The sequence below is a fragment of the Heptranchias perlo genome, chromosome 29, assembly GCF_035084215.1.
Source record: "Heptranchias perlo isolate sHepPer1 chromosome 29, sHepPer1.hap1, whole genome shotgun sequence".
NCBI classification, from domain to species: Eukaryota; Metazoa; Chordata; class Chondrichthyes; order Hexanchiformes; family Hexanchidae; genus Heptranchias; species Heptranchias perlo.
In genome coordinates, this window is record NC_090353.1 from 10,692,398 (window position 1) to 10,718,631 (window position 26,234).

At 41.2% G+C, this 26,234-nt stretch overlaps 1 protein-coding gene across 4 annotated transcripts in view; it reads left to right on the forward strand.

Annotated features, from left to right (window-relative positions):
• Nucleotides 1-26,234, forward strand: part of kdm4b (lysine (K)-specific demethylase 4B) — a 433,937-nt gene that overhangs the window by 136,915 nt on the left and 270,788 nt on the right. For all 4 annotated transcript variants that reach the window (XM_067968101.1, XM_067968103.1, XM_067968104.1 and 1 more), the window contains one exon: nt 17,476-17,579. In XM_067968101.1, the coding sequence (XP_067824202.1) occupies nt 17,476-17,579 (104 nt within the window). The remainder of the gene's footprint in view (nt 1-17,475; nt 17,580-26,234) is intronic.

Genomic DNA, 26,234 nt, shown 5'->3' on the forward strand with positions numbered 1-26,234 from the left:
CCACCATTCATGACTGGATGTGGCAGGACAGCAGAGCTTTGATCTGACCCGTTGGTTATGGAATCGCTTAGCTCTGTCTATACCATGTTGCTTCCGCTGTTAGCATGTATGCAGTCCTGTGTTGTCGCTTCACCTCATTTTTTGGTACGCCTGGTGCTGTTCCTGGCATGCTCTTCTACACTCATTGAACCAGGGTTGATCCCCTGGCTTGTTGGTCATGGTAGAGTGAGGAATATGCCAGGCCATCATGTTACAGATTGTGCTGGAATACAATTCTGCTGCTGATGGCCCACAGCGCCTCATGGATGCCCAGTTTGGAGCTGCTAGATCTGTTCTGAATCTCTCCCATTTAGCACATTGGTAGTGCCACACAACACGTTAGATGGTGTCCTCAGTGCGAATACGGGACTTTGTCTCCTCAAGGACTGTGCGGTGGTCACTCCTACCAATACTGTCATGGACAGATGCATCTGCGACAGGTGTATTGGTGAGTACGAGGTCAAGTAGGTTTTTCCCCCCATTTTGGTTCGCTCACCACCTGTTGCTGGCCCAATCTAGCAGCTATGTCCTTCAGGGCTCGGTCAGTAGTGGTGCTACCGAGCCACTCTTGGTGATGGACATTGAAGTCCCCCACCCAGAGTACATTCTGTGCCCTTGCTACCCTCAGTGCTTCCTCCAAGTGGTGTTCAACATGGAGGAGTACTGATTCATCAGCTGAGGGAGGGTGGTAGGTGGTAATCAGCAGGAAGTTTCCTTGCCCATGTTTGACCTGATGCCATGAGATTTCATGGGGTCCGGATGTTGAGGACTCCCAGGGCCACTCCCTCCTGACTGTGTATCACTGCACCGCCACCTCTGGTGGGTCTGTCCTGCTGGTGGGACAGGACATACCCAGGGATGGTGATGGAAGGGTGTGGGATGTTGGCTGAAAGGTATGATTCTGTGAGTATGGCTGTGTCAGGCTGTTGCTTGACTAGTCTGTGGGACAGCTCTCCCAATTTTGGCCACTCCTTTCTTACGTTATGTTATCAGGGTCTGGTATTACCTCAGAGCTCGTAGGATGTGGGAGCACTGGGAGTGGGGTTGCAGGAATACTGGAGAGGGAGGTTCTGAAGTCTCGAACAGCTCCTAGGATTGGACAGGGAGATCACGGGGCTTGGAAGCATTACAGACTGGGGGTGGTCAATTTTCTGATGTGTGCTGCTGATAATAGATGCCTTTGAGCAGTTCATAATAGAAGTTAACAATTGTTAATTCAAGAGAATTCAATCTGCAGTTTATTTTGAAGTATTTTGGAAAAGGTAAAGCACTCAAATCCTCACAGGAAGAGGGGCACACATTTTTCTACCCTTCAATTCCTGATGCACTGATTCCACACTCGGAAAATCTGCAAATTGCACATGCTCAGGATGCGCAAGATGTTCTCTTCAACTGTTGAGCTAAAAATATCCAGTAGAAGCCCAGACTTTTGACAGACTGAGGCCTTGGTGAAAACTTTAATGATGGTATTAAAAGACACAAAAGCCAATTGATGGGTAAATTTAATCATGCTATTGTAAAGTATGCTATATATATATATTTTGTGTTTAAATCATTATGCATTTTCAGTTACTGAGGAAAAAAAAAGTCGTTTTTTCAAAAAGCATTTTGACTGGTTTATCAACAAACTGACAGGCAACTGCTTACACATGGCTTTTACATTATTAAAATGTCTGCATACCGTTTTCCCATAATAAATGTTTACATAGTTTTTCCATGATAAATGTAGACATTGAAAATGTTGCAGAACATAACTTTTGTGAACATAAAGTGTGCCATATGCAAGATTTTTAATAATATATAGATATATATTTGCTCTGCTGTTCAGTCCACGTTGCTGTGCCTGTGATATATTCGCCCCGAGTGTTGATCTAATTTACATAGGAACAGAAAAATGTGTGGGAAGAGGATTGCTTTCACTATAAAATAGTTGAGGATCAAAACTGTGTCACTCACTGTGTTCTGTTTTGATGCAATATGTTCTCCCAAAAAAAAGTTTCCTTCCTCCCAATGCAGTCCCACTTCAGCTGGCAGTCTGCTAGTACCTCAGCCAAGTGGCCATCCTTCATATATTTGCACAGAAATGGAGTGTCTGGTGATTCCAATTTTCAGTATGCTGTGGGATGTGGAAAATGGAATTAATGAAATAAATGCTGGGATCTGGCACATGGATGCCTGATCTCTGGAATTCAAATAATAAAAAAAAAATAAAAGCAGCTTTATACTTGAGCAGCACGGCCAGTTGGAGTATTATATCAGCTGTCACGTGGCCCGTGACCACACTGCCAGTATGGCCGATACAGTAGTGCTGTCGGTGCACTCCAGCTGATCACAGTCGTCCGGCTTAACTTTTGACTGTTTTGACAGGTACAATATGACAAGCAAGTTTGTTGATGGCAAGTTTTAAAAATTAAAAATTCTCATTACATTCAGGCAGGGTTGCATTTCAACATCAGTCAGTTGTTCCTGCATTCAGCAAGGTGTTCCCTAAATTTACCTGCAACTGCAACTTTTAAGGTAAATTTGCTGTTACCAGTCTTGGGTGGAGCAACTAAGCCTGATCTTGTTCTCACCGTATCCACAAGGGCACACTTCCATTGACATTTACTGGATAGCCTTTAGGAACATGACACAGAAACCAATTGCAGTGGCCCGACTGCTACTCAGCTGATTGAGCACAAACTAGGACCAAACCTGGAACCTCCTTGGTCTGATGGCTCAGCTACTCACTAAATAAGCTTAGAGTCATTGGGGTGGCTGGTATTTACAATTCTTTTCTACATGCCTCATTAAATAATATAGCAGGGGTCCCACGAACAACCCCTGGGAATACCAGCTCATAATCTCTTTACAGCTTCAAAAGTCTAATTTGATGGTTTCCTATTTTTAAGCCGACTTTCTCACCAGTGGCATATTTCACTTCTATTGAAAGACTTCTTACCCTAACCATTAATTACCAACGTGGAACTTGGGCTGTGAAAATAGAAGTGCATATTGACTACATTTCCTTTCTCCGCCATGCCAAAAACATCTTCAAATAATGGCAGCAACTTGGTTAGACATGATGTCCCTATGATGAATAGGGACTTTCATCACATTTTTAACCATAGTCTATATTTTTATATCTATTTGAGAGATGACTGATCACTTCAAATTTGTCTTGCTGCAACTACTGGTTTGCTTGAATGTGCAAACTCTAGGAAACGTAGAGATTTATGTTCTCGTTGGGTTAATATGTTTTAAGGTCAAACTCGTTAAGGATAGATCCAGCTCAAATTAAGTGTCACGTAACCCAGCTGCTTCCAAAAGTAGTGAAGTCAAGTAATTGTTCAGTAGAAGAGGCAAAGTCTCTGTGACTGTCCATGTGTGAGAAGTGGATTAGTCTGATCCCAAGAAGGAGCCAGGCCAGTTAACGTGGTGAATCCTGCAGCGTTACATTGGAATTGCCCCTGGCTGCACAAGCTCCAAAGCGAGGAATTGCAGTGACACTAACATAAAAAGCACATTGGATAACTACCCTTCCTCTTCGTAGAAGCTTACCTGTATTTATTGGTCGGAGGGTTGTGGGTTTAAGCCCCACTCCAGGACTTGAGCACATAACCCAGCTTACACTCCAGTGCAGTATTGAGGGAATGCTGCATTGTTGAAGGTGCTGTCCTTTGGCCAAGATGATGAACTGACACTTCGTGCTTGATAGAGAGGCATTGGAGATTTAAAGAAGAGCACGTGTCCTGGAGATCATTCCTCCCTCAAATGATTAATTGATCATTTGTCTCTGCTGTTTTTAGGATCTTGCTTTCTCCTAAATGGTGTTGCATTCATCTCCATAACAATTGTCATTGCACTTCAAAGCAATTCATTATACCTGAAGAACTTGAGACATTTGTGATAAAGTGCTATATAAATGCAACCCCATATTTAATATCTATGTACATAAAACCCTTTGTTGTTTTGGGGTTTTGCCTGTGAATTCTGTATTCACGATTTCTCTTGGCGCTTCTCTCTATTTAAAAATCTGCGTTTACTTGTCTTTATGATTTACCAAATGGCTCTGCATGCCTCGTACCTTGTATCTTCCCACTGAACCTGTGGGGAAGTCTGGAGGTACATTTAGTTTCTATTTCCCATCCTGTGGAGACCTGCTGTTTGAGTTCTCCCTTCTCTGCAGGGAGGTGCTTCGCCGACAGGAGTGTTAACGGCTCCATGGGGAATGCGACAAGCCAGCATCCAGCTGCTGCAGATGCCAGTTGGGAGCGTCCGAGCAGGGAGCAGTTATTACTGACTGAGTGCACAGTGTGGAATATTTGAGAATTTTTTTTAAGTTGATGAGATGAGGGTGTGAGAATTCTTTTTTTTAAGAACAGACTTACCCGCCTCTTTCCAATCACAGTTATTTTCCTTTTTAAGTGTATGATGAATATTTTAGAATTAACTGCTCCTGAAGTTGAAAAAAAGTCTTAATTTGTATTTACGGAAATACATTCGGTATGGATGAGCAATTATAGCTGATCCCGGTGTGCATTTCAGTCAAGGTTATATACAAATGGTGTATGTTATCACCCTTTGTTTTAATGCCTAAAACAACAGTGTTGTTTTTGCTGCATATGCTTGTAATTGATGCTTTTACTTAGTAATATTAGTCATTGAAAGTCAATTCTTTCTGACCCTTCATGAAGGAAGATGACAGGAGATGTGTTCATTTCCTTGCCTAGTTAGGCTTACTCAGGGTTTACCAAGGTCCTGCAGATGGAGTAAGATTCTAAAACTATGTTTATTTACAATACCTAATTGCAAAAGAAAACACTCTTTTGTATCCATTGTAACTCTGGAAATACTCCTGAACCGTATGGTTATGAACTTTATTTGTCACTGTTGCAGTGCTGCTTTTTGTGGGGGCTGTCAAAGGCCCTGACAGGATGCTAAGTCAAAGTGGCAAATGATTATCTCTGCATACTCCAGTGGCATAAAATGTGTTGGTGTGGATCAGGAATGTTGTGCAGGGAGAAGGGAAGAAGAAAAAAGTCCTTTCTATATTTATTACATAGTTCACACATTGCAGTGAACTTCTGGGTGGGGTAAGGAAGCTAAACCCTTGAAGTCATTTAAGAGACCGTTGGATGTTTGAAGGGAGATTGTTGTTTTTTCTAGATGAATGAGCTTAGGTGGTCTGTGTGACCCTCTCAATTTCAGTTATTTTTAACTTTCAAAAATCCTTTCCACTCTTTAGAGCTCCCGAAGTCACGCACCATCTAAAGCAGGAGGAATAGATATGTGATCCCTAAATATGAGGAACTCGTGGACGATTTTTTGTCCAAAATCGAGACTACTCACATAGTTGTTGCTACCTCCTCTAACTGTCCCTCATCTTCCCGTCCCTCATCTTCCCTATGCTCTCACCTCCCAGTTCTCCTTTCTGCTGTCACCCATCCGAGCCTTCACTAGTCCTCTTTGTTGTTTCTTTCCCTATCTGCCTCTTAGTCCTTAACACACTCATCTCGTCCATGGAGCCTAGCACCCAACTTCAGTTCCTCAGCCCCATGCATGTTGACATTTTAAATGTGTATGGGTATGGCACTGTCCTCAGCATCCCAAAGACTGCTATTATCACTCCTGTATTCAGGCGACCCACTTCTAACATCTCCACTCTTTCCAATTCTGCCTTATTTCCACTTTACTTTTTTCTCATTCGGGAATGTGCCTCATACTTCCCACCTCTCCCACCACTTATAAGAGATCCTCCAATCTGGCTTCTGCTTCACCCAATGCATTAGTCACGTTCACCAGCTACATAATGCATGACTATGATCTTTATATTTCTTCTCATTCTTCTCGACCTTTCCATTGCCTTCAGCACCGTTAAACATTTCATCCTCGAGTGTCTCTCATCTATATTCCGCTCAGTGGCACTGCTGTCTCCTAGTTTCACTCATACTTGTTGGAATGCAGGCATTACGTTATCTCCAATGGGCAGCTCCTGCTCTGCGTGGTCGGTCACCTCTGGTGTACTTCATGAACTGCATCCTTGATCTCCCTCCTCTTCAGCATTTTCATAACTATCTCTGGGTGACATCAAGAAGCATGGGGTCAGCTTTCATATGTCTGAGCTTCCTCTCTGCCTTCTCCATCAATCCAAAGAATGTTGTTCCAATCTCTGATGTGGAGATACTGGGGTGGACAAATGTAAGGAGTCGCACAACACCAGGTTATAGTCCAACAGCTTTATTTGAAATCACAAGTTTTCGGAGCTCACCTGACGAAGGAGCAAAGCTCCGAAAACTTGTGATTTCAAGTAAAGCTGTTGGACTATAACCTGGTGTTGTAAGACTCCTTACATGTTCCAATCTCTGACAGCCTATGTGACATCAAAACCTGGATGAATCAAAATTTTGTCCAACTTAATGTCAACCAAACCAAAGCCGGCACTGGCACGCCTCTGTCCTCCACTCTAGCTGCCAACTTGGGCTGAGTAAGCAAGTGGCGTGGAACTTTGATGTAATGCTTAGTCCTGAGCTCTGCTTTCCCCCCCCAAACCGACTGCATTACCAAGACCCCTCTTTCTCCCATCTCTGTAATATTGCACGGCTTTGCCCCACCTCTTTTTTTCTTCCCCCCCTCCCCGCCCCCCACAGGTCTTCCTGAGCTGTCAAAAATCTTAATCCACGTAGTTTTCACCTCAAAAACACTATTTCTCCTAGCCAGCATTCAGGCTGCAACCCTGCGCAAGCTTCAGCTCGTTCAAAATGCTACATCCTGCATTCACTGCTGGCTCCTGTATTCTCATCACCCCATCCTCTCCAAGCTCCACTGGCTCCCTCCCCCCGTTGACTTTATAATATTTGCCCTTGTGTTCAACTCCATCCATGGCCTTGCCCCTCACTATCTTAGTGATCTTCTCACGCACATGCATGCACTAGGCTCTCCTTGACCTCCAATAATGCCACTCATGCAGCTACTGCGTTCCTGCCTTCTGGAACTCGTGCTCAATTCGTCTTGTCCTTCCACACTCCCTGATTTTTTTTTTCCAGAATCCTTCTCTTTGCCCATACCTTTTGTGTCCCCTCCTAATGCTTCGCATTTTTCCTTTTTCTGTTTTTTCCATGTAATGTTGAACACTTAAACAGGTACCTTCCTGCACTTGAATAGCACTTAAATAAACACATTGTTGCTGCTCTGATCCCAGCGCTCTGCTCCAACAACCTTTTGAGCCTGTAACTAGGAGCCCAAAAACAAGGCATGGGATAATTTGTCATCTTTGCTGAAAAATGACGTGGCCTTTTCTGATCCACACTTGACATTGGAAACAGCATATGGACCTTTTTTTGCAACCAAGGTTCATTTGTTAGTTCATTCTTATCTCTCTCTCTCTTTTTCACTTACTCTCTCACTTTCACACTTGTTGCTTTCCCCCACCATCCTATACCACAAACTGAAGTTAGCGCGTGTTGTATGTTTCAGTGACTGCAGGTTGGAGTTTAAGGTTATGTAAAATGGAGAATATTTATTCTCTTTTTTTTGTCTTGCTTGCTCTTTATTTTTCCTTCTCTCTTTCCCTCTATCCTATACCACAGAAGCTGAAGTTAACGTGTGTTTCAGTGACTGCAGATCAAGGATATTGAAGTATCTCTTTTAACGCAAAATGGAGGATGACTATTTTTCTCCATAATTGATCAACTAATGAAATCCCGTTTTATAACTCTGCATTCTGTAATTTTGTTGGAGGGTTATCAATCATAGAGAAAATGGATATTTCCCCATTTTTTTTCATTTAAAAAGAGGACATCCCCTTCTTCCCCCCCCCCCCCAGTATTTAGCAGTTGCTGTCTATAAGTACTCCATGATTTCCCAATTTTCATTGGAATTATTAATAATGATCAAGATTTAGACTACTCTGGATTCAAAAATATATTTATTTTTCATGTTCCAGCATGTTTTACTTATTCTCTGAAACCCTGCACGCAGTGCAGTGACATTACACTGTAGGTTGAAAAGGTCAGTCACGGCAGAAAAGAAATGGACCATATTCGTGAATTGTTGTATCTTGTCGGCCTTTGACCCGACTTCCAGAAGTACCTTTAAAAGGCTTTTTAAGCAATCCCCACCAGATCTCTCCTCCACCCCCACACCCTGCAAAAAGTCCCCTTTTATTTTGAGCAAAAATAACTTTTAAATGTCTGCTAAAGCCACAGTGTTTTCTTTAACGTAAATAATTCCCATTTCTAATGGTAATCTGAGATTTTATTAATCTTTTTAATTAAAGACCTCTCTTTGCTGCTTGGAATTACTGATATAAACTGGAGCCACATCATGTGTCGGTCTTGATTTGGTACCTTTTCAGACATGCTCTTCTGTAAGCCAACAACAGGCTTGTGACCCAAACCGTGAGATTTCGGTACAGAAGGAGCCAGTGCCAATGCTAGCTCCAGGTCCGAGCTATCTACATTAATCCCCTTTCCCGTACCTTCAATGTTTTTCTTCGTGTTTTTGTAATTCCACATTCAATGGCTGTGGTTGACTCGATTATATTAGGTACATGCTGTGATGCGTTCCATATTCTAATAGCACTTTGTGTGGAAAAAAAATTGCTTCTAATGTCTTTTTATAGTATTAATCACAAGATTATGCTCTCTTGCTAACAATCCACTGACCAGTGGAAAACATTTTTTACTATTTACCAATTCAAAACTTTGAACGCTTCTGTTAGAATACAGTCCTAATTTTTTGAATTTCTCAGGCCAATGAGTAACCTCTGATTTTATGAAACAGAATTAAAAAAAAAATAGCAACACCCTTTTAACATATTTGCCAGTATTTTCAGCTTTGTTTTGCTTTTAAAAACAATAGAAATGAAGTTGCGACTCCAATTTCCAACTGAAGTATCTAAAATATTAAGTTCTATTGGACTTTTTTAGCATTCATTTAATGTAGCGTACTGTCGATGACAATTCCTATTGCATCAACATAAACCACAATTGAGTTTGTGTTTCTGCTATGTATTTTTATAATGTACTTTAATTCTTAATTGTTGGCAGGATGAGGGAAATTTTAGTCTTCAGTTTTATAAGTTCTCAAATTATGTGCTATGCACTTAGACTAATACAGTGGGCAAAAAACACACCAGGAGTAAGTTTATTAGACTAATGACTATAAACTACTAAAGTAAACAAAGCTTTAAATAAAAATTTTTTAAAAATAAACTCTTGTGCTTGCCCTGTTAACCCCCTTTAGCACCTCCTGACATTTTAAATTTAAACTTCAATTTTACTTCCTAACTAATATAACCTATCTAAGTCTCAAATCTTATGCTTGCCCTTTTCCATGCCATTTTGTTCCTGTTTGTTTCTTGGGTTTGGCTGTAAACCAACTCCAAAGGCTGCTGTTTTCAGTAATTGAATGTATACTGATACACTGTGCCAAAGGTTAAATGTGAATTTTTATAGAACATAACGTAAAAAATAGTAACAGGAATAGGCCATATGGCCCCTTGAGCCTGCTCCGCCATTCAATAAGACCATGGCTGATCTTCTACCTCAACTCCACTTTCCTGCCCTATCCCCATATCTCTTGATTCCCTTAGTGTCCAAAAATTTCTCGATCTCAATCTTGAATATACTCAACAACTGAACATCCACAGTCCTTTGCGGTAGAGAATTCCAAAGATTCACAACTTTGGTGTAATTTTTCCTCATCCTGGTCCTAAATGGCTGACCTCTTATCTTGAGGCTATGACCCCTAGTTCTAGACTCTCCAGCCAGGGGAAACAGTCTCTCAGCATCTACCCTGTTAAGCCCTTTAAGAATTTTATACATTTCAATGAGATCACCTCTCATTCATCTAAACGTCTGAGAATATACGCCCATTTTACTCAATCTCTCCTCATTGGACAACCCTCTCATCCCAGGAATCAATCTAGTGAACCTTCGTTGCACCCCCTCTAAGGCAAGTATATCCTTCCTTAGGTAAGGAGACTAAAACTGTGCAGAGTCCGCCAGGTGTGGTCTCACCAGAGCCCTGTATAATTGCAACAAGACCTCCTTACTCTTATACTCCAACCCCCTTGCAATAAAAGCTAACATAGCATTTGCCTTCCTGCATGTTAACTTTCTGTGATCCGTGTACAAGGACACCCAAATCCCTCTGAATACCGACATTTCTTAGTGTCTCTCCTTTTTAAAAAAAAATATTCTGCTTTTCTTCCTACCAAAGTGTATAATTTCACATTTCCCCACGTTATACTCCATTTACCATCTTCTCGCCCACTCACTTAACCTGTACCCCTTTGCAGCCTCCTCACTGCCTACTTTCCCACCTCGCTTTGTGTCATCAACAAACTTGGATACATTACACTCGGTCTCCTCTTCCTGTAAGTCATTGATGTATATTGTAAACAGCTGAGGCCCCAGCACTGATCCTTGCGGCACCCCACTAGTTACATCCTGCCATCCCGAAAATGACCCATTTATTCCTGCTCTGTTTTCTGTCCGTTAACTAATCCTCAATCTATGCTAATATATTACCTCCAATCCAATGAGCCCTAATCTTGTGTAACAACCTCTTGTGTGGCACCTTATCTAATGCCTTTTGAAAATCCAAATATACTACATTCACTGGTTTCCCCCTTATCGACCCTGTTAGTTACACCCTCAAAAAAAAATTGTAATGGATTTGTCAAACCCGATTTCCCTTTCATAAAACTGTGTTGACTGCCTAATCATATTATGATTTTCTAAGTGTCCTGTTACTATGTCCTTAATAATAGATTCTAGCATTTTCCCTACTACTGATGTCAGGCGAACTGGCCTATAGTTCCCTGTCTTCTCTCTTCCTTCTTTCTTGAATAGCAGGTTACATTTGCTACCTTCCAATCCACAGGGACCATTCTAGAATCTAGGGAATCCCGGAAGATCAAAACCAATGCATTCAATATCTCTGCAGCCACCTCTTAAAACCCTAGGATGTAGCCCATCAGGTCCAGGGGCTTTGTCGACTTTTACCCCCATTAATTTCTTCAGTACTTTTTCTTTACTAATCTTAATTACTTTAATTCCTCACTCTCATTAGACCCCTGGTTCCCCACTATAAATCTAACAAATATACAAATACGCCACAGGTGTTAATATTTGTCAAGCTTGAAATGCGAGCTACTACAATGAATAGCAGGCAACCAAAGCCATTCAGCAACATTAGTCAAACAGCAGGTCCTCATCCTTTACTTAAAGTAGGTTGGCTGGTGCATCCTAATGGCGTATCCTACGACCTTCCTGTTCTTTTTCCCTCTTTCAACTGCTTTTTTTTTCCTGAATCTTTTTCAACCAATAAAACTCCTCCCTTTCTCGCTCATTTCTGGTATTTTGTTGTGTCTTCTAGTGTGAAGACAAACACAAATATTTGTTTAACATCTCTGCCATTTCCTAATTCCCCATTATAATTTCTCCTGTCTCTGCTTCTAAGGGATCCATGTTTACTTTCACTAATCTCTTCCTTTTAACATACATGTATAAGCTCTTACAATCTGTTTTTACATTTCTTGCTAGTTTACTCTCATATTCAGTTTTCTCCCTCATTTTCAATTTCTTGGTCATCCTTTGCTGATTTCAACCCAACCTACCCAACCAAATACTCAGGCTTACTACTCTTTTTAGCAACATTGTAAACATCTGCTTTTAATCTAATGCTATCCTTCACTTCTCTAGTTAGCCTGGTTGGATCAATTTTTCCATGGAGTTTTTATTTCTCAAGGGAATGTATATTCGTTAAGAATTATGAATTATTTCTTTAAATGTTTGCCATTGCTTATCTACCATCATATCTTTTAATCTATTTTCCCAATTATTGTACCCAACTTGCCCCTCATACCTACATAATTGGCTTTGTTTAAATTTAAGATCCTAATTTTGGACTTAACTACATCACTCTCAAACTCAATATGAAATGCTATCATATTATGATCACATTGCCCCAGAGGATCCTTAACTATAAGATTACTAATCAACCACGTCTCATTACACAATACTAGATTTCAAATAGCCTGTTCCCTTGGTTCCTCGACATAGAAAACTGTCTCGAATACATGCCATGAACTCATCCTTCAAATTACTTTTGCCAATTTGTTTGCCCAGTCTATATGAAGATTAAAGTCCCTCACGATTATTGCATTACCCTTGTTACATGCTCCTCTAATTTCCTGATTTATACTCTGTCCAACACTATAACTGCTGTTATGGGGCCTGTAAACTACTTGCACCAGTATTTTCTGCCCCTTGTTATTCCTTTGCTCCACCCATACTGATTCTACATTCTGATTTTCTGAGCTAAGATCCTTTTTCATTACTCCCTTTATCTCATCCTTTATTATCAGGGCTACCCTCCCTCCTTTTCTATTTTGCCTATCTTTTCTAAAAGCCAAGTACCCTGAAATATTTAGTTCCCAACCTTGGTCACCCTGCAACCACGTTTCAGTAATGGCTACTAGATCAAACCCATTTATCTCTCTTTGTACCATTAATTCATCTATCTTGTTATGAATGCTTCATGCATTCAGATATAGTGCCTTTAATTTCAACTTTTTATTATTTTTCCCTGATGTGACCTTAGCCATTAATGCCCTAAACCCTTTGTTAAACTGTCCCTTCCTGACACACTGCTTGTTTTACCCAAATCACTACTCTGCACTACAGAAACTTGACTTTTCTCTTTAGACTTATAAATTTACCCTTACCTGAACCCTTACCCCTCTTATTAGTTTAAACCCCATCTACCCCCTAGTTATTCGATTCAAAGTTTATTTTGAATGGAGCGCTGTGCTTTCATAAATCATTTGACAAAAAGGATCAGGTGTTATCTGCAGTATCATAGAATCAAAGAATGGTTACAGCATGGAAGGAGACCATTCGGCCCATCAAGTCCACGCCGACTCTATGCACGAGCAATCCAGCTAGTCCCACTCCCCTGCCCTATCCCCATAGTCCTGCACATTTTTTCGTTTCAAGTACTTATCCAGTTCCCTTTTGAAGGCCATGATTGAATCTGCCTCTAACGCTCCCTTGGGCAGTGCATTCCAGATCCCAACCAGTCGCTGCGTAAAAAAGTTTTTCCTCCTGTCACCTTTTGGTTCTTTTGCCAATCACCTTAAATCTATGCCCTCTGGTTCTTCACCCTTGCGCCACTGGGAACAGTTTCTCTCTATCTACTCTGTCTAGATCCTTCATGATTTTGAATACCTCTATCAAATCTCCTCTCAACCTTCTATGTTCCAAGGAGAACAATCCCAGCTTTTCCAGTCTATCCACGTAATTTAAGTCCCTCATCCCTGGAATCATTTCTAGTAAATCTCCTTTGCACCCTCTCTAAGGCCTTCACATCCTTCCTAAAGTGTGGTGCCCAGAACTAGACACAATACTCCAGTTGTGGCCGAACCAGTGTTTCATGAAGGTTCATCATGACTTCCTTGCTTTTGTAATCTATGCCTCTATTTATAAAGCCCAGGACCCCGTATGCTTTTTTAACCACTTTCTCAACCTGCCCTGCCACCTTCAACGATTTGTGCACATACACCCCCAGATTCCTCTGTTTCTCTACACCTTTTAGAATTGTGCCCTCTAGTTTATATTGCCTCTCCTAATTTTTCCTACCGAAATACATCACCTCGCATTTTTCCGCGTTAAACTTCATCTGCCATGTGTCCTCCCATGCCACCAGTGTGTCTGTATCCTCTTCACTGTTCACTACCCTTCCACGTTTGTGTCATCTGCAAATTTTGAAATTGTGCCCTGTACTCCCAAGTCCAAGTCATTAATATATATCAAGAAAAGCAGTGGTCCCAGCACCGACCCCTGGGGAACACCTCCTTCCAGTACAAAAACAACACTACTCGCTGTTTCCTGTCATTTAGCCAATTCTGTATCCATGTTGCTATTGCCCCCTTTATTCCATGGGCCACAATCTTAATATCATTTTTATGCATCTCATTTATTTAAAATATATTAAATTCTACATCAAACGTGGGCTAAATAACAATAGAATGCAGTCTAGGTTTGATTATGTTTTTTTAAAACTTCATTATATTCTCTTCCTAACTGTTCCCACCTTCTCAAAGCTACAAATGTTTGGGGCAACTGCTGTATTATGTTAGTCTCCATTTGTCAGTGGGCACACTAGCGTGTCATCTGAATAACTTAAAAATGCTTCTGCAAATATTAATGTAGCCTCTGATGTAAACTACTCTGATCAGACACCAGGTGCCCTTTGAAAACTGGAATGCTGGGAACTATCCATGTGTCCTCCATAATATCTCTTGTGAAAATTGAAGTGTTACATCGATGATGTTTTAAAAACTCCTGGATTTTTCACTAAGCTTGCTAAGTTATTTCTCCTCTTCAGTTTCCAGGCCCATTTTGAAAGGGGCATGCTGGGAATCATTAGTGCATTCAAGAGTGGTTCGATAAATGGCCTGTCCTTGTATAGTAATTCAATAACTGAAATTCTTCACTGGATTTTCACAAACTTAGAAAGCGATTTCAATTATGTTGCTAAGCTTATACAGGGAAGTACTAGCAATATGCTGTAACGTGCCAAAATGCTACTAGTAGGGCATTTTTAATTCGCCATTTCACATTGCTCCCACCCTTACCATCATCAGTGACTGACTTGTTACTACTAGTACTTCGGCCTAACTCAAAATGCTCTCTTTGGGCACAGCCCAATTTTGGAAGAATGAAATGTATGAAGGAACATTACTGCTGGCTGGTCTAATACCCACCATTATACTTCTCTGAAATTTTATTGGATGTTTTACTTCTCTGATTCCTTGTTTTCAAGGAGAAATTAGAGGCACTATTTCCAAACAAAAGCACTTTATTTTATTTAGAAGAGTCTTTGTTGACTTATGTGCTCTCACAATGAACCAATGCTATATACATATGAAGATACAGGTAAATTAGCACTGTTTTAGAAGTCTCTCTAAGCTAGCTGTTAGCTGCTTATAATTCACCTTGCTGTAGTGGCAACACTGAATTTTATGTCTTCAAACTATACCAAATGGACATATGGAAAATCATCAGGTGTTTGTGCAGCCCCAAACAATGAAAAAGCTCCTGGAAGTTGAGTTCAATTCAGCAGATAGAAGCATCTGAATTACAAAAGTAATAAATCTGCCCTTTTCTTAACAAGTAAAGATGTTGCACATAGTGTCATGGCTGGGTTGTCAAGATTGCAAAAAAGGGCCAGGGGTCAGATAAGCATACTCCTTCCAAGTCACAGATGAGTTTTGAAAAGTTTGACAATAAGTTGCCAGTTCAGTCTGTCCATAAAAGATGGAGGAAGATAATTTTTTAAAAATCAGTGGATTGAGTAGAAATTTGCAGTGTTTCAGGACATTTTACACATATAATAATGTTGAAAGTTAATTACATTTATTTAGATTTTTTTTGGTAGTATGGGGTCAACTATGCTTTCAAAGTATTACTTTAAAAACAACCTTTAATATAGGGAGTTGCTGACGTCAAATGATAGCAGCTGAGAGTAGATCGGATCGTAGTAAAGCTGTCATATTTTGACTGCCTTCAGTATGAGGTTGTAGTAGATGTGGTCTTGGAATTGAGGAATGAAATATCAGGGGCTTTCTAGTTATTCATTTTCCACTACATTTGCCTACATAATCATAAGACTCTAAAAGTAATTCACTGCATGAAATGCTTGGAGACATAACGTTGATGTGATAAGTTGCAAGTTTTTTTTTCTTCTTTGACTATTTTTGCTGCATAATCTTTATTTCCCCGTTGAGTGATTTTTTAAAAACTTCTTTGCTGTGGCTCAGAATAAATTTGGAGCTACATTAACTCTAGATTTGTGCAATTTAAGGTGTTGAACTCCAGATTCATTCTGAGCAGTGTGGTGCAAATCATGATTGAGATAAAAATGTGGCTTAAGTAGGCAGCAGTGCATTTTTCTGTTAGTGGTTATATCCGTCACAATCAAATGATCTTTCCCAGTAACAGAATCGATCGGAGTTTAAGTGTGCCTGGTGTCAAGGGTGATGAGATGAAGTCCAATTACTAAGATGCTGCGACATAAAGTTGGCAGCCAACTGCAGTAGAAAAATGTGGCAAGCGCTGGGGATATTGACTAACCAGATTTAAAGATCTTCTGGCACTTTATTAGTCAGCTAACATTGAACATTTTAACTGAACTGAAAAACCTGAAATAAAAACTGAAAATACACAGCAGATTCATGATGATCTGGAAGAGAAGATCCTCTCCTTGCCAGCCTCCCGATTTGCACACTCCATAACTTACAACTCATTCAGAGTGCAGCTGCCAGGTCCTTCCCTGCTCATAGCTCAGACTTCCATCATCCAAGTTCTCGTCAGGCTCCATTGGCTTCCAGGGCCCTTCTGAATCCATTTAGAAATTCTTGTCTTTAATTTCAAGTGCCTCCATGACCGTGCCCACCCTTCCCCCATGTCCCTGTCACACCTTTCACTCCTCTTATATTGGTCTCTTCTTTGCTCCCCGCACTCTTCACTGCACCATTGGTTACTGCTCTTTCAGCTGCTGTGTTCCCGTCATCTGGAACTCCCTCTCGAAATTTCTTGCATCTTGCCTCTTCCTTGATTTCAAAAGTCTTCGCAAAACTTTTCTCTCCACCTGCTTTTTCAGCTTCTTCTCCTAATTTTATTTTACCTGTTTTCCCCTCCTATAGCAGAGCCAATACAAATAGGAAACATGAAGGTTGATCCCTTGGTCTGTCTAGAGTTGGTTGATCTTGGCAGGGAGGGCGGTGACCGACCTCAGCATCCCTGGGTTAGAATGAGTAAAATCAGCTAAGATTTCTTGTTGTCCAGTAACCCCGTGGAAAAACAGCCCATTGACTCTCCATATCAATTCTCCCACTTCAGCAAGGCCGCAGAAGGTGCTAGGTGTCTGCAACCGCACCCTAGCAAGGAGTCAACAGCTTTAGGAGGGGGAGGGGGAGGGGAGAAAATTGGTGGGAAAGAAAGAAACCTATTCGCATTGTTACGTTTATTGTATCTGAGGTGAATTAACAGAGTTTGACTGACTAGCTTTTGAAAGGAAAACTATGGATTCAGAAGGGCCCTGGAAGCCAATGGAGCCTGACGAGAACTTGGATGATGGAAGTCTGAGCTATGAGCAGGGAAGGACCTGGCAGCTGCACTCTGAATGAGTTGTAAGTTATGGAGTGTGCAAATCGGGAGGCTGGCAAGGAGAGGATCTTCATGAGAAACATTAACTGGCCTCTTCTCTTCCAGATCATCATGAATCTGCTGTGTATTTTCAGTTTTTATTTCAGGTTTTTCAGTTCAGTTAAAATGTTCAATGTTAGCTGTCCTGGATAAAGTGTTAGATCAGTGCAGTTAGATTTTGTATTGTAATGAATGTGACACAAATATTTTAATATTCTATTTTTCTCCTTTCTTGCAGGCTTCTTTCCAGGCAGCTCCCAAGGATGTGATGCATTTCTTCGGCACAAAATGACTCTCATATCGCCTTCTATACTGAAGAAGTACAGCATTCCCTTTGACAGGGTAGGATATCTCTGCTGTTAGACTAGATTCAATTGCATTCCTGTCAGATGTTCTTAATTTCATTAGATTAGTATTTATTCACAACCAACAAAGGGAACAATTGTCATATTAATCCTTTTGTGCAAGGTGATTGATGCCATTTAATGTGGTTGATGGAATTAGCTTATAGGGAATGTTTTCTCGTTTGATTCTGAATATATTTAAATTGACACTAATGGGTTTCATTAATTCGAATGGTATGATCAATAAGATGATTTAGTTCTCACAAAGGCAACCCAGTTTGCAGGCTTAAAATGTATTGGAAAAATAGGTACATTTGGCATTGCTGTTAAACTGTTCCATTAAGGAGCCATTACGCTTCAACAAAGCTGCTGTTATTACATCTGGTAAGGTTTGGGAAGCTTGCCAACTGGGATTGTTTTTAAACAGGTGCACTTCCTTCAAACATCCTTCTTGTGGACTGGGTGTTGTGTGACTGCTTTTGCAACTTTTGTCCAAACCCGCTCCACTATCGCTGTCTTTTTGTCGACTTGGTGCTCTTCATTTTGGGAGGGTAGGATGGACTTGGTATTGGAGTTCAGCTGGGATCAAATGTCTACAGCTTTATCCAAATTGGGATCTAGAGAAGCTTTATCGAGAGTGACGATACAGCAGAGAGGCTGCAAAGGGATATAGACAGGTTAAGTGAGCGGGTGAGAAGGTGGCAGATGGAGTATAACTTGAGGAAATGTGAAATTATCCACTTTGATGGGAAGAATAGAAAAGCAGAATATTTTTTTAAAAGGTGAGACACTAAGAAGTGTTGGTATGCAGAGGGATTTGGGTGTCCTTGTACACGGATCACAGGAAGTTAACATGGAGGTGCAGTAAGCAATTAAGAAGGCAAATGGTATGTTAGCCTTTGTTGCAAGGGGGTTGGAGTATAAGAATAAGGAGGTTTTGCTGCAATTATATAGGGCTCTGGTGAGACCCCACCTGGAATACTGTGTACAGTTTTGATCTCCTTACCTAAGAAAGGATATACTTGCCTTAGAGGGGGTGGGTTCACTAGATTGATTCCTGGGATGCAAGGGTTGTCTCATGAGAGATTGAGTAAAATGGGCCTGTAATCTCTGGAGTTTAGAAGAGTGAGAGGTGATCTAATTGAAACATATAAAACTCTAAAAGGGCTTGACAGGGTAAATGCTGAGAGGCTGTTTCTGCTGGCTGGAGAGTCTAAAACTAGGGGTTATAGTCTCAAGATAAGAGGTCAGTCATTTAGGACCGAGATGAGGAAAGAATTTCTACGTTTAGAGGGTTGTGAATCTTTGGAATTCTCTACCCAGAGGGCTGAGGATGCCTGGTTGTTCAGTATATTCAAGATTGAGATCAGTAGATTTTTGGACACTAAAGGAATCAATGGATACGGGGACAGGACAGGAAAGTGGAGTTGAAGTGGATGATCAGACATGATCTTATTGAATGGTGGAGCAGGCTCGAGGGGCTGTTTGGTCTACTCCTGCTCCTATTTCTTATGTACATTAGCAAGAATCACTTGTGGCTTTTAATCAGAAAACTACAACAAAGCCTGCATTTATAGAGTGCTGTTAACATAAAATATCTCGAAGTGGTTCACAGTCAAACGCAGACACTGAACAATGATAAAGAATGAGTCTGTGGGGGAAGGGGGCGCTGTGAAAGAAGTAAACTTGATGAGGTTTTGGAAGGAGAGAAGAGTAGCAGTGTGGAGGGGATAAGGGCGAATGTTCTAGAGTGTAAGGCTGTGACAGCTGACTGCTCTGAAAGGTGGAGTGCAGAAAGGGGGCTAGAATTCAAGAGGTAACAGTTGGGTGACTGTGGGAGGAAGTTGCAAAGGCAGGGAGGAGCGATGCTAATGAGGAACTTGTAGAGGAGCACAAAGATATTGAATTCAATGTGTGTTGGGAGTGGAGATTGATAATGGAGGAATAACAGGGGCACAGGATGTAGTGCGAATACATGGTGGAAGACTTCTGGACAAGTTGTAGTTTATATAGGAAGGAACCCAGGAGGCTGACTAGAACATTGAAGTGATGAAAGTGGAAGAAGGTTTCAGCATAGGTGGGGGTGAGTATGGATCATGTTGAGTGATGTTGTGGAGGTGGAAATAGGTAGTCTTGGTGGCTAGTATATGGAGTTTGAAATTCACCTGAGGGTGCACAACCTCGGTGTCCTGTTGATCCATCAGTTTTAGCCTGGTCTTCAGTCTTGATGGTGTGTTGGACAAAGGTCTTGCTCATCCATGACCTGATGTTGAATAAGCAGCTGCACAGCAAGTGATGGTCGTGAAGTCCAGGGTGGTAGCAGGGGTTTAGAGCTGAGTCTTAGTATAGATATGGAAGCTGATCTAATGCCTGTTGTTGCCACGGGGCAGCATATAGATGAAGAAAAGGAGGAGATCAAGGGAGGAATTTGGGGGCATGCCTGAAGTGACCATGTAGATAGAGGAGGAGAAGACATTGTTGGAGATGTGCTGGCTCCGTTGGGTACACGTGGAATAGAATCAGTTGAGAGCAGTATCATGGAGATGGATGGAGTAATGCACTATGTCGAATGCCATGGAGAGGTCAGAGTCCAAAGAATGATTTTGACTAGAGCAGTCTCTGCTGACGGCAGAGTGGGATTAAAAGGATTTGAACAAGGAATGTTAGGAGAGGTAGGCACTGAGCTGTCTGAGATGATATAGTCAAAGATCTTGGAGAGGAAAGGAATATTTGAGAGGTGCTCGTAATTGAACAGGATGAAGAGTGGGTATTTTGAGAAGTTAGGTAGTTTGCAAGTGCAGAGGAATAGGGCCTGACAAAAGAGAACCATTGGTAATTTTGGCAAACATTGGGCTGAAGGGAGGTAGTTATGTAGTGAGATGATGAATTGACAGGCTATTAAAGTGAAGGAAGTGGGCCTAATGGAGGAAATACATTTGGTGAAAATCGGGAGAGAAGCTACAGAGAGAGAAGTAGTTAAGATGAGGGCATGGTATTGGGGGTCAAGGAGAAAGAGGCTGAGGGAGTCAAACAGGGAGCCCTGACCTTCGATTTTGAGCTCCTCGCAATTGACATTAAGGATGACAATTCTGTGCAGCTTCATAAGTTTAAATGACATTGAGGAGTTTGGGCAGTTTGGAAACTTTTACATTATTGCACAGCATGGTTATAATTGCAAATCCAGATCTGCTGACATCAGCATTTTGCACAAATCCAATGAAGCTCCACTTAACAGGCTGAATGAAAACTGCTAAGACACCATTGGAGGATAGTTGAGTTTGATGAAGAGTTAAGGCTGGGGGAGTAATCTTGGACAGTCTTGAGTGGGAGGGGTTTCAGCATTCCGTCTTAAACGTTGCATGTAGTCATATTATACCATTGGTGCTGGATTTATTCTCACCTCTAGTCTCTCAAAACATGTTAACCACAGGGTGATTTAACAATTAAGCAAATATTGTAAGTGAGGAAAAAGTGATTAAGGACACATACTCTGGGACTAGCTCAGACTGATGGGATGAAAGCCACTGCTAACTGACTGCGGCCATATGAGTATGGGCAATCTCAAAGCATAATTGCTCGCAATTCAGCACAAAATTGGTAATGCCACCCTAAGGGTTCTCAGGATGGATTCTGTAGAAAACGGAGAGATATCCTACTAGTGTTAGCTTTTCAGGTTGCGACCGACGCACATTGAGGGAGCTTTGCTCTGCACTTAACTATGTTATAACTGACCAAGTTGGGAATGCTTAATGCTAACACTGGCTGCCTGAAATCTTCCCCAGCATGGACATCCCTTTGTTCGAGGAGCACAAAAGACCCCTCAGAATACCATCTGAATGGAGCAGCCAGGTGCCAACAAGTGACACTTTTTTTGTAGTCAACAATGACTTCTAATGGCAATCTGTGGCACATTTACTTCCCAAAACAGTTGCCTGTATACTCTGTACAGCAACCAGCCACTCAGTTCAGCCTGAGAATTGTATTCCACTATATTCCAACTGTATATTATGATCAGGAGTTGGAGAGTGGAGCTGAGCTGGGGCCCCAAGTGCTAGATCAAAAGCAAAATACTGTGGATGCTGGAAATCTGAAATAAACACAGAAAATGGTAGAAATAATCGGCAAGTAAGGCAGCATCTGTGGAGAAAGAAACAGTTAACTTTTTTATTCCTAAGTGCTCAAGCTGAGTTGGGGTTTGACCTGGGCTATGCTAACTTAGTGTGGCAGTGATAAAAAGAATGTTGATTTGTTTGTAAGTGACGTGGTCTGCATATGGAAACTGTGCTTTGATTGCCCAATATCTAGTTAGGTATAGTAAGGCCCAGGGGTTGAACAGAAAACCCTAGTCACTGCTGTGACTTACTGGAATATATCATGAGCCGACACATGATTTGCTAGACTTCTGTAGACAGAAGAATAAACACTCAATCAAACTGTAGCTTAGGCTATAAATAGCGAGACAGATTTATTGAATATTTAAACAGATGAATAAACAGTATGCAATACAAACAGTATATTTACGGTAATGACAAACGTTACTATTCTGAATGTTAAAAACAATAAAGATGTTTTTTCTGCGTGAATTTATAATATAAAACTGACCTTGAAACAGGATTGCGTACATGGCTATCCGCTACCATGGACTCTCTGATTAGGCTCATACCATGACTGCGTCAGACCAACTACTGTCATATGCAATACAGCCAGAGATATTGCTCCCCAAATGTCTTCTAAAGAAATCCTGGAACAAAGGATATTAAAACCATCTATGTCCAACTCAGAATTGACAATGAAACAGAGATTTTAAAAGAATCCACAGCAGGTCGAGTACAAAGAATGTTTGCTGGTCAGGGAAATATCTAGCATCTTTTGAAGCTCAAGAACTGTAGTCACAGGATATTCAACACATCCAAACCGCTATTGGGATGTTGCTGGATAGAATAACAATCATGGCTCTGCACTCTGTAGACATTAACGTATTTAACCACCAGAGGAACAAATTACAAATGCATATTAGTGCCTTTGGCATACCAGACTGTTGTCTACCTTCTCTGCAGATTGAGGAATTGCTCAGCAGTACTTTTTTTTAAAATTTGTTCTCGGGATATGGACGTCGCTAGCATTTATTGCCTATTCCTGGTTGCCCTTGAGAAGGTGGAGGTGAGCTGCCGCCTTGAACTGCTGCAGTCCATGCAGTCCAACATTGCTATTAGGTAGCAAGTTCCAGGATGTGTTAATTTTAATCATACGTATACTGTGACCAGCAAGAAAGAATCCAATAATTAGTTCTATTACCGTGGTTGAGGGAGGAATGTTGGCCCAGACCCTGGAAGAACTCCCTGCTCTCCTTTGAAGAGTAATGTGGCATCCTCAACGTTCACTGGAACAGACAGGCTTTACATCGGGTTAATGTCTCATCTGAAGGGCAGGACCCACGTCAATGGAGCATTTCTTCAGTACTGTGCAGAAGTGTCAGCCAGATTGTGCTCAAGTTCTAGAAGAGGGCTTGAACCCACAACTTTCTGATTTGGAGATGGGAGTGCTGCCAGCTGAGCCAAGCTGCCACTTTTACATGTTGTAAAAGTTTTTATTTGGCACTTTAATAGGAATCATCAGCCACACTAAGTTCTTAACAATGGGCCTACTGATACTTGCAGAATGGGCCTTTCATAAGTCTAACCTGGAATACTCCAGCTGAATTCATTTAATAGAATACTATTGCAGATGCATACTGTTAGGAAAGAAGAAAATTTTTCTCTCTTGTATATGTGATCCTCAACTTCTGACACATGAACTTTTATTAACACTTATATAGTCATAAGAATCTACAGTACAGGGAACAGGTTGTTTGACCCAACTGGTCCTGCTCTAATTACCTCCTCCTGCTCTAATTACCTCTTCCCACACTGCCCCTGTCCCTCTAATCCCTTCTCCCTTGGTTATGCATCAAGTGTCCCCTTAATGTGTCAATGCTAACTGCTCCACTCCATTTGGCAGCAGATTTAACTTTCTCACCACACTCTAGAAATTCCTCCTAAATGTCTTTCTTTGGTCTATTAATGGCTATCTTCTATTTGTGCCCCTGTGGACTCACCCACAAGTAGAAACAGTTTCTCCTCATCCAAGCTACTGAACAAATGTGGCCTAATCAAGGCTTTATGTAAATTTAACATTAGCTCCCTGTTTTTGTATTCTGTTCCTCTAGAAATGAATCCCAGTACTTCGTTTGCACTCTTTATGGCCTTATTAACTTGTTTTGCCACTTTGTGATTTATATATCTGTATTTCCAGATCACTTTGCTCCTCTACCCCATTTAGTTTTTTTTTACCTTCCGAGGAGGAAGTGGCCTCCTTATTCCTCCTACCAAAATGAACCACCTTGCGTTTTGCTACATTGAATTTTATTTGCCATTTCTCCACCCACTCTGTAAGCCTGTTTGTCTTCCTGTACTTTGGTGCAGTCCTCCACAATATTACCTATACTCCCCCTCAAATTTGGTATCATCTGCAAATTGTGTCACCATACCTCCAATTTCTGAGTCCAAATCATTTATGTGTAAAGGGATTTTTCCTAACCTGTTTTCTTAGTCTCTTCGTGATAATTTTAAATTGAATACCCCTTGATGAGTCCTTTTGCTATCCTCAGTGACCTTAAACATGAAACAGGACAGGATATTACGAGTCACTGCTAACCTCACCTACCTTCTATAACCGCGATGCTTTTGAATCCATACTCATTGCGTGTTCTGACAATCTATTGAAGAGGCCGATAACCAAAAATGAAATACTTCCTGGTGCCTAACCTAACTCTGTTTTCTTATTTTGCAATGATGTACCCTAGTCTGTCCCCCTCTATTCCACTCAATAACCTGTGCACCTGACCAGAATCTATTCCCTTCATCATTTTAAAGATCTCAACATATCCTTTTGAAGTCCATGTTTCTCCAAAGGAAAAAAGCCCTGGTTCCCCGAGTCTATCCTCATAACTAATATTGCTGAGACTGGATGCTATTCTGGACCTTCTCCTGTCCTTTCTCTACATCTTAACACCCATGTCAAGTTTTGGGATTTCAGACCATGCCACCATTAGGGGACCTTGGTATAATATCCCAAGTCTAAACAACAGTCCTTCTCCACCTCTTGACATTCTTCACCTCTTTGTTCTCAAGTGGAAGTCCCACAGTTCTTCCACTGCTAAAGTTGTCTCCAAGAACTTGCTTTCCTCTTGCCCTCAGCAACTCTGCTCCCTTTAAAGCCCAAATCTATCCAAGACTTGAATCCCGCTCCCAATTTTTTACAGCGCTGATTAAAAATTAGAGACAGATATCAGCTGATACTTATCATTGGGAGTGGGAATCTTATGGTTCAAGTGGATGTTGAATATCCCAAAGCACTATTTGAAAAGGAGCAGAAAGTTTTCCAATGTCCTGGCTTTACCAATACCAACAATAAAATCAACTAGTCGTTCATTCAAGTGCCACCTGTGGAATCTTGCTGTATGTAAATTGGCTGCCTCATTTTTAGGAACATATTTACACACAAGATGAAACTCTATTTCAAAGTAATTCATTATACGTGAAGTGTCTTAAAAAGTTTGAGACAGACACTTCACGTAAACCACAAGTAGACAGGGCCTTGATTCAACAGCTCATCGACAGGACGATACCTCTTGGGTTGCAGTACTCCCTCATTATTACACTCGAGTGTCAGCCTAGTTTTATGTACTCAGGGCTTGGTGTGGGGTTTCAACCCAGAACCTTCTGACTTCGAGGTGAGTGTGCTACCAGCTGAGTCAAACTGACACACGAGGAAACAGAAAAAGTTGCCGTTTAAACATCACAGTGCTGCAGTGGCGCAGAGTGGCAGCTGGGAGAATTTAATCGGTTGACACTGCTACTCTGTCCACCATCTTGGATGAAATTGTTTCTCTGGGAGGTAGATCTGAGGGAGGATATAGCCTACATATAAAATGCCCCCTCCTTCTCTTTCTCCTCCCCCCCCCCCCCCCCCCCCGCCCCAGTTGTCCAATTGTAGCTTTACGCGCAAGCATAAGCAGTCATTTTATAACACTAAAGTAAATGTGTTTTAAAATATTCGGTAATGGCACGTTACACTATCTTGATGTAAAAGACTGTGCCATACAATGTTTTAAAAAAAAATTCTGTTTCACTAACAATGAGGAAGTACTGCTAGTAATATAACGGAATTTCAGACCTTGTACTGACTGGTCACAGTGGATTTGGTGGGTCGTGTGGCAGGTAAATCCGCCTTATGCTGAGAAAGCCACATGCATAATTTGATTAACCAGCATCAGAAGACAAGGGGCGTCCACCTCCATCCATTTTTCCCTCAAACTCTGCTGCTGTGCTTCAGTAATTCCCAATAAATTGTGAATAACTAAGTTGATCTTGCCATAATGATTTTCTTCTGATACTGATGATAAAAAAAAAAAGTGGACCAGGGAATTCAGTCCAGAAACTCTAGGGCTCTTTGACCCTAAAGAGTTTGTCATGCAGTTTGTCCGTATGGAGTTGGCTGTGCAGCAGCGGAGTTCTGGATCTCCCAGGGGCACACAGGCAATAATTGTCTTCAGTGTGTAACATTCAGTTTAATTTAAAACAATGGCACTTTTGGACAAGTCATTAAAATTTGG